General features: G+C 35.3%; 1 protein-coding gene across 1 annotated transcript; it reads left to right on the top strand.

The window, feature by feature from the left end:
• Nucleotides 1-86: 86 nt before the first annotated feature.
• LOC113238710 (katanin p80 WD40 repeat-containing subunit B1-like) lies at nucleotides 87-9,365 on the top strand. Its single transcript, XM_026475546.1, has 9 exons — nucleotides 87-134; nucleotides 732-947; nucleotides 1,427-1,558; nucleotides 4,611-4,707; nucleotides 5,847-5,982; nucleotides 6,425-6,565; nucleotides 7,006-7,118; nucleotides 7,200-7,274; nucleotides 7,352-9,365. Exons 2-9 carry the CDS (start codon nucleotides 785-787, stop codon nucleotides 7,605-7,607), a joined length of 1,113 nt encoding a protein of 370 aa, XP_026331331.1. The 5' UTR covers nucleotides 87-134; nucleotides 732-784; the 3' UTR covers nucleotides 7,608-9,365.
• Nucleotides 9,366-9,884: the final 519 nt, after the last annotated feature.

Genomic DNA, 9,884 nt, shown 5'->3' with positions numbered 1-9,884 from the left:
GTAAAATAAAAAACGCTGTTTCCCTTAAGGCATAATCTTATGTAACTAATCTACTTAACTAATTAATCTTCATATTTCCTTATTTGTTCCAGTGAATCGAACTCCTCCACCGGCTGACGATTACCCCATCCCAGGTATAAACGCATCACATTAACATTGTTATTGTATTAGCTCCATGCACCTTAGTTATAGCTAGTAGTAGCTTTTGCTGGTACATCGAGTATATAACCAGAAATAAAGACGAAATGTTATTTAATTTGTTTGAAAACTATTCTGCCATATCATAACGGTGACAACTGCGTTCCGATTGGCCAGCCCGAATTCGATACATTTGACTGACCAGTTTAACTTGAGCTTAGCTTTAATGGACGAAAATTGAAAAATTACATATTTAATTACCGATTAATATGATTCCGTTTGTTTTGTAATTAGATGTGTTGCTGCTTTGCCCACACCACCGAATGGAACAGCTCCCCATAGTTAGAGATATTATCATTATTACAATAAATACATAATATTTTTGGAATATATGGAGACGTACACACAGGTCATTGAAGGTTAATATTATTTGCACTTTGATAACATTAAAGGTGTACCCCGTCAGCTGAATGGTCAGACCCATGTCCAATGTTTTTGTAATAGTACGTATACACTAATACGAAACCATGCACATTAAGATTATTTACTAATTTTCATTTAAATAAAAATAATACTGTGTTTTGTTATATTAGATCAAGATGCCACGAACTTGGTGCATACAGCAGCGACGTCGCTCCGCGATCTAATGCTGGGCGAACCTCCTCAGTCTCCGTCTCCCGCACAACTCACCCGCCCTCAGCCGCAGCCCTCGCCGCCGCAGCGTCAGCGCACTGAAATACAAACCTCACGTATACCCACTTCTACTAAAGAGTACAGTAGTTTTGATAAAAAACCTGAGATATTGCATCGTAAGTTGTTTTTTGTTTCCTCCGTTACTAACCGTTTAGTTTTATCAAATTGCAATCGTGAAATTATTAACGAAATGAGAGATTGTAACTATATCACCGCCAACCCCATCGTCGCTCACAGTTCCATTGTTGAGCAGGGGTCTCCTCGATGGAAAACATTTGACCATTGTCTGCTGTACTGATCGAACTAGAGACTTACTACTTAAGAGTTATGTGGCTCAAATCTTACTTAAGGTCCTATATAGGAAGTAAGCGTTTACCAGTACCAGGCTATCCCTGCTTTTTTATAAATCTGTATGAAAATTAAATATAACATATCATTTAAGTGGATAAATTCTAAAATCAAAGAGTTCAAAAATAAAGTCATTTTTAGTTAATCCTAATCTTGCTTTAGGGCTACTTACAAAAGCCTAATATCAGCCTTCCGCTATAACCAAGACATCAAACAGCTTATACAGCATTTTCTAACCTATGGGCAGATGGGACTAAAGACAATAGCACATTCACCACTGCACCTACCGCAACCGTTCGAGACTACGCCGCCAGCCCGCTCTCAGCTTCACTTAACCGCCATAACTCTTACAAAGAAACTAAACGGAACTGTGAAATGAGTAAGTAACATCAAACGTTCTGGTTACATTATGTTTCAATAAAATAAAATAAATTTAAAGCTTACCTTAATACACACACGCGCGCACGCGCACTAACGCACACACAGACACACACACGGACACACAGACACACACACACAAACAGAAACACACACAATCAACATAGCCCCGCACTAGGGAAACCCTGTGTCATGGTTGTGTACGCGGGTGCCATGGATACACAAATACACAACCACAAATTACACCCAAACTCACTAGATAAATAAGTGTAGGGCATACAAGTATTTCTCCCGGCCTGGGAAGCGAACCTGGGACCTCTGCGTGGTAACCGTTCGGCCACAGAGGCGGTTAAATAAGTTAGCACTTAAGAGGCTTGTAGGTGACTCGGATTCAGTAGAGGCGAAGCTACTGAGCCTTGAACACCGCCGTAAGTTGCCTGCTTATCGGTATTCTACAGGATTTATCACGGAGAGTGTACGATAGAATTGCACGATTTAACTTCGCCTTCTCCTTCCCATCATCGGGGGACTAGACGTGGGCTATGGTTCCTCCACTATATTTTGGATTCCAAAGATAGGCACGAAGCGTTACGCTTCCACATTTATATGGCTAAAATCTATGGAATGGAATTCCGTACCCGCAGACTTATTCCCTGAACGCATTAACTTGGGCCTTTTCAAAGCGAGAGTGAATAGGCTATTTAGATGTGTATGCTCGACCTCACCGTCACTTTCCTTGAGGTGAGATGGAGGTCAAATGCGCACTTAATTTATTTTTATAAAAAAAAGCATAAGTATTGATTATGTTGAGCCAAAGACATAAATGCGAAATGTTTAAGGGGTCATTTTAGAATAAACTTTACTTTCATTTCGAGTAGGTATAAACACTGACCACTCTATTTTTAATACCTTGACTTGAATTTTTTGTTTTACACAATTTTTACTATTGATATAAAAATAAGGAGACAATACAAATAGGAATATCAAAATATAATTGATAAACGTAATTTAAATATATATAAAATTTGGGTATTAATTTTAAAAGAAGTAATAAATTACGGACAGCAGCACATCAGACTACACATTTTTGGTCGAAAATCGCCTCCAGTGCAACGGAACAAGATACGTCAATGTGTAGCTTGATGTTCTGTTGACTGTACAATAAAAATACAAACGATATTCAAGGCCCCCGAAAAACAAACAGACCACTACCTAGTTCGAAGTTACAAAGGTACAATCAAGGACCTTTTGTAATTACAATATCAAGCTAATAGTAATGGTAATATCCAAAAAATTTACACCATTTTTAATTACGGGTTCACTGTAATTATATCTTCGACTAGCTGGTGCCCGCGACTTCGTCTGCGTAGAAGAAGTGACCGTCAGGATGGCTGGTCGCCTGTGGCTTCTGGTACTGAGTGTATATTCAAGAATTACTACCTATTACCTACCTATTTGCCACCTTTTCTAAATAATTGCTACCTTTGATACATTCTGATAAATTAAAAAAAAATATTGAGCAGCCTTTTTGATGTCAGGATGGCTTAAACGATTGAAAATTTTTGTGTGAAAAGTGCCAACGCCTGCTCTTTATATTATGGCAATAGAGCACTAAAAACTTTTGCTTTTTAAATTTAATCAGACAATTTTCAATCGCAATATTTTTTTAATAAATGTAGATAATAAGCGTATACCTTTAATTCGTGAAAGTAGCAAATAGGTAGCAATTACTGGTAATACATACATCTGAAAAATCCTGATATCAGAAGGGCTAGTCAATTTTTTTTTTAATTTCTCAGAATATATCAAAGGTAGCGATTATTTAAAAAAGGGAGCAAATAGGTAGCAATTCTTGAATATACACTCAGTGCCAGATACCACAGGCGACCAGCCATCCTGACGGTCACTATAGAAGTATTTCGAGTGGCCTACTGTACTATACTAATTTCAGTTTTATTGGTTCTCTATACAAACTTTCACGCCTATTTCACCCCCTATAAGATTTATTTTTGTGACAAAAAGTAGGCTGCCTTCTTAAACTATCTCTATACTAAAATTCATTAATAATAGGGGTTTAAATATGAAATTGCCGATTTATTTTACTGGCCACTTTAAATTAAAATTAAACCTGTATGGTGTCCGATTTCAGAGTGAAACGTTTTTCACGCGAAAAGTAAAACATGCTTAACTTAAAAAACATGATATTTGATTGTTCGACTTTCAATTGTTTTTACATTCAGCTTTTAACGTGAAGATGGATACAGCGAAAATCTGAGTACCTAATTTTCGAATACGAATTTCCACATGGAGTTAACGTAGCAGAAACTGTCAATGCTGTATTTGGAGAGGATACGGCATACGCAAATACGGCAAACGCCGGCAATACAGCAAATTACGACTTGAAGAAAGAACCACGAGGAAGACCAGTCACAAATGTAAATAACGTTGAATTGAAGGTAATGATGGAAGCCGATCCGTATGAAACTACCACGAAACGTCATGGTTTAATGTTAGCATACCCACAATATGACATATGGCGTTTGAATAATGACGACGGAACTCGCAGCAAAACAGCTTCACCGTTATTGCTCTATGATAACGCAACACCTCACACTGCTTGAGAAACAGTTTTACTACTACAAGACCTGCAGATATAAATTATTCATCATCCTACATATTCGTCGGGCCTCGCCCCGACCAACTACCATTTTTTCCCGCAATTTGATTTTTTTTTGTGTGGAAATAAAATTCCCAGGAAGCAGTACAAAAATCCCTTCACACAGCTGTGGAGTCCAGGTCTCCAGAGTTCTATCGCAAAGGTTTAAATGACCTTCCGATTACATGGCAGAAATGTATAGACAACAAGGGAAAAAACTTTGATTAAACAAATATATTTAATCTTAAAAAAAATTGTTTTAATTTTTCAGTGCGAAACGGCAATTTCATACTTTAACCCCTAATATTATATACCGAGTTACTTTCGTATTTATAATATTACGTATTAGTATGTATGTTTAGATGGTTTCATAATTATGATTGTAATCTTCTTGCAGCCTCTGGTCTTCGTCAGAGCAATAGCGACATGGCGTTGGGCCCACCATCCCTGGGACCTAGGTCGTTATCGTTTAGCAAGACACCTAGTGAAACAAGGTACTCCATTGATTCAGTTTTAAAAACGTCAGTTTTTCGCGTGCGCGCTTACTGCATTTACTTTCGTTACTTTGATGCGCTATAACATCGAGTATATAACCAGAAATAGAGACGAAATGTTATTTAATTTGTTTGAAAACTATTCTACCAAATCGTTACGGTGACAACTGCACTCCGATTGGCCAGCCCGAATTTGAAACAATTGACGGGATTGACGGGTATCGTCGGTCGTTTCATTTTAAATTGACCGGATTAACTTGAGCTTTGCTATAATAGACAAAAATTGAATAATTACATATTTAATTACCAATGAAATGTGATTCCGATTTTGTTATTAGATATTTTGCTGTTTTTCCCACATCACGGAATGGAACAGCCCCCCCGTAGTTAGAGATATTATCTTTATTACAATAAATACACAATATTTTTGGAATATACGGAGACGTACAAACAGGTCAAAGTTGTTGGCGCTGTACTATTTCAGTTTTCTAATTTATGATTTCAGTGCAAACGACAGTTGATATTTAAAAGCGATATGACCCATTTGCGTGATGAGTTGCCAGGGATGGAGGGCCCTTATTTCGTCTCTATTTCTGATTATATACTCGATGCGCTTAAACAGATATGAGTACATAGGAAACTAAAATAATACTACGTACAATCAAGGTTACACTGAGAAATCCTATTACACTTTACGTTCCTATGGTTAGGACAAATTATAGGCAAAATACATCTTTAAATAGAGCGTCTCGCTCATTTAACTCCTTAGTTAATAAATATAGTGAGGTAGACTTGTTCAACACCAGTACAAGTAAGCCAAAACGCTTACTCAATTATATATTTTTCTCTTCAAATATGTAGCTGCTATAACTGTCACGTATTTGATTTCGTTATTTGATTTATTATGTTTTTTTAAGTCGTCCACTTACTATACCTTGTTTCTATCGCTCAATAATTATCTGTGGAAACTTTTAATTAGCCCTCAACATACATGCACTTGTCTGTCAAGCGTATATTATACTTACCATTATATTCTTGTTACCTAGCTGTAAGTTTTCCAAAAAAAAAATAAAAAAAATAAAACAAAATAGGAAACCCTGAATATTTAATATACCTATTAAAATTTTCACTTCTTTCAGACGTAGGGTAGATAGCATAAGCCGAGAAGCCGTGCAAATGTATCACGCTGAGACAGCAGAAAATGACCGCGAATTGGAGTTTGTGCCATTCGCTACAGACCGACCTGTAGGCCTTGACCTTGATGAGTTTTTGCCTGTGAGTTTATTCATATAATTCATAATTTTTTTTAAGGCACAACACTTTATCTATGTTCAGGACAAATAAAATCATGATAAGACATCGATGAAAAGTCTCTGTACAAGGTTTAAAAAGTATAATACAATCCAGGTTTCCTTTGTTGCAATCATCGTAGATGTGACATGGTTTCTATAACAAATATTATAGCTTTTGACTAGGTTAGGAGATTCGTGACATAGAAAGTAAAGGTTGACAATAATAATATTATTATTATCTTATTATTTATGTAATATATTGTTGTTGTTAATAAAACAGAAGTACACATTTGATCTCCTGGTCATTATTCGCCGAAAGGATCAAAGTTAGCTCCATGATTTCGGAGTCCAAAAGTAACTATTTACTGGGATATCGAGAATACAGTATTTGATTGTCATAATTTGAACATCGTATTGTTTTGCAGCGTGGCTTAACAGTAGGCATGGCGGGGCGGGGGACGCGTGTCGGTGGTGCTGAGCCCAGTGAGCAGGAGGTCCTCGGCGTTATGATGCGTGGACACGACTCTATGATGGCTGTTCTCACTGCCAGAGAACGCGCTTTGCAAGTAAGGGCCCCTCCCGTTTTGTTTTTTAATAATAACAAGTTACGAACGGGACGAACAAGTCGTGCGCTTGGTAGTAAGCGACACGCCTATCCATAAAAGTTGCAGTGCCACTCAGAGATTTAAATCGCAAAGACCTGTGGGGCACTGGCTCAGCGCCCGTCACTCTGTGACACCCTTACCCTTCCAAACCGGAACGCACTAATGCTCACATGACTGCTTGGAGGCAGAAATAGGTAAGATGGCAATACTTTCCAGGACGAGCTCTTTCACAAGGAGCTCTACTGCTACTATATTTAGAAAAAATAGTATTGCATTGAACAAGCATATAAACATACAATAGCAAAGTCTTAGTTAAAATTGTCTGTATTAGACCTTATTAGGCATTTATCAAAGCCTACTTTGGTGTTACTGCTAAATATATCTTTTAATATTTATTTCAGATATTCCACTCCGTAAGAATGAACAAAAATTTGAAAACTGCCCTAGAATCCGTTATCGCCTTGGAGGATACATCTGTGATTCTCGATATTCTTAATGTGATGGCTCACAAACCGTAAGTTACCATTATTATACTATTATAATAATACGAAATTGTTAGTCTAAAGAAACCAATAATGTGTGAAAACAATTTCAGATCACTTTGGAATTTAGACATTTGTCTGTTGATGCTGCCTAAAATATACGATTTATTACAAAGCAAATACGAATCGTAAGTAAACCTTTCTAGATTATATTTAATATCAAGTTTGAATCGAGAAAAACACAATATTTTTCCTTATTACCTAGGTATATGCAATGTGGCTGCAACGCGCTAAGGTTAATAGTGCGTAACTTTTCGTCAGTAGTTCGCGCTAATGTGAGTGCGCCAGTTCATACATTGGGTGTGGATATACCGCGTGAGGAGCGATATGCAAAGTGCGTGCAGATTCACAGATTATTGCTGGACGTACGTGCGTTCCTGCTCAAACGACAGACACTGCAGGGCCGCCTCGGCGCCGCCTTCAGAGACCTTCACACACTCATGCAACAAGGTCTAGACTGACATACCATTGATAATCACCACCAACAACAAATAATAAGCTGGATATTCGCGAGATCTTTAAACCACCCTACTCTTTCAAATACAATATGATACAGTACACAATAAAATGTGATCTATTGTTTTGACATTCTCTCATTAATTTGGTCTCTGAAGAATCTGGTGTTTATAATCTAACTTAAATGCGACAAACAAACACTCTTATGTTATGTTTGCTATAGTGAACTTGCCTTGTCACGTCTAGAGATGTGTTTTTTCCCGATAAATATCTGTCAATAGATAAATATCCGATTTCACTGAGTATTTATCCTAGAACATGGATAATTATTTTTTTGTGTTTTTATAATAGAATTAATTTTTTATTAAATAATTACGTACGATTACTTCTCATTTTGCCATTGTTTTATGTAACATTACTGTTTTAGTACCTAAGTTTTGAGTCGATAACATCTCACTAATGGTAGGAATGTAAATTAAATGCAACATACTTTAACCTAACTTAACCTAACCGAAACTTTTATCAACATAAAAGTTGACTGGTTTAGAAAATTCGATTGACAGAAAAATATCAATAGAACTGTAACCATTGAGCTGACCTATCCTGCTTAATAAAGTGCGACCTAACTTTATGGTTTTGGGGTCCACTGCGTACTAAATAAAATCATGTTTGGACTTGAAATAGCCCAAGGATTCTCCTTCACATTTCACACACCAAATCTATTAATTAAAACACATGATATAAAAAATAAATGTTTATAATTGTGTAGGTACACAAAATGTTTTAATGCAAAGTGTGAACACAATTGTCCTTAGCGGCTCTTTCCGTCTCTTTCGTACTATGTAAATTATTCGGTAGCGAATGTAGGGTTTGGCAAAATAGTGGCCAAGTTATTTTGAATTGAATTTACTTTGTATTAGAATTAATTATCGTTTAAGCATTTCCCATGACGTCTGTAGTTTTTTCAAATAAAATATTGAACAACCAAAAACTCTTATATTCTATATACGAAGCTGCACAACTGTACAATAGTGGACCAACTTAGTGACTTGAAAAAAAAAAATCCATACAAAATGTTAGACAGCTGATTAATATTGTGTGGAGATAATTCTTTTTTTTAAATAAACTACGTATTTAAAAAATAATTAGGTTCACGCAAAATACAGGGATTTACGGTACTTAAAAGTTTTTTTTTTATTACTGCATATAGAAAACAAGGATAACAAGCAATATAATGTATCAATGTTTACAATTAAGCTTAAAAATATACTTTCGTTTTACTAAATATAAATAATAAACCACGATTAAAAATATTTATCCACGTTTTTGTATAAATATCGAGTAAAAATGGATATTTATCCTGAGTATTTATCCCAATGATATTTATCCATGACCCATCTCTAGTCATGTCACAATCTTGTGAAATACGATGTTTAAATAGCACCTAGCATAAAATGGTTTAGCGGCGTTAGTGTTGCACTTGGAGTCAATAGAAATTGCACTATTAATCATACATACGAGTACTATAATTAAATCTTGTTGAGTCTTGCAACGTTACTGAAAACTGTAAATTAGTCTTAAAGAAGTAAATAACATTTCTACATAGCATTTATACTTAAAAGGCTGGTTACTTAATTTCTTCCAATAAATTTTTATTTGATACAAAAGTATCTAAAAAGATAACAAAATAAGTAGACCTTTTTTTAAGGTTGTTTTTATGTGAAATTTTTTGTTTTTGGTTTTATAAACATTTGTCTTATACATGTGCCTTTTTAATAAAAAGTATGATATAAACATAATTTTAATTAACTGTAATCACAATGATAGTCATTGAGTGTATAATTAACTGCTTTTAAAACAAACTTGACTTTGCATTAGACTGACAATGTAACAAGTAATAATTTGTTATATTATTATTTATTAAGTAAAACTAAACAAAAAATAATTTAAAAGTTATACGTAAGGTGTACATTTTTTTGATATTCTGGAGAAATAAATGACTACTAATAAGAATTTTGTTTTCTTGTTAAATAGCAGGTGTAGACAATTTACTCACTCTTTACCAATTAGGAATTGTAACAAATTAGTATGAATCTGTCATGATTTGTCCATAACGATTTTGGTACTTTTTTAAAATTTTTATACATTTTTTTTAAATGGTTGACGGTTGCATGTTAAGACGTGGCTGATGTGATGTGGGTGGATGTGGCTTAATAATGCTACAGTTTAAACATCATTAGGGAAACCATGTGTCCCTAACAATTTTACATGAATGATGACGG

This window comes from Hyposmocoma kahamanoa, unplaced genomic scaffold (assembly GCF_003589595.1).
Source record: "Hyposmocoma kahamanoa isolate Upper Pololo Valley unplaced genomic scaffold, ASM358959v1 97668, whole genome shotgun sequence".
Lineage (NCBI taxonomy): Eukaryota > Metazoa > Arthropoda > Insecta > Lepidoptera > Cosmopterigidae > Hyposmocoma > Hyposmocoma kahamanoa.
This window is presented reverse-complemented; position numbering and strand designations above follow the sequence as displayed.

Excerpts from the sequence above, each read along its gene's own strand:
- LOC113238710 (XM_026475546.1), top strand. The coding sequence starts at position 785 with ATGCTGGGCGAACCTCCTCAGTCTCCGTCTCCCGCACAACTCACCCGC. Across the intron at positions 948-1,426 it reads AAAACCTGAGATATTGCATC|ATGGGACTAAAGACAATAGC; the intron begins GTAAGTTGTTTT and ends ACCTATGGGCAG. Across the intron at positions 1,559-4,610 it reads TAAACGGAACTGTGAAATGA|CCTCTGGTCTTCGTCAGAGC; the intron begins GTAAGTAACATC and ends ATCTTCTTGCAG.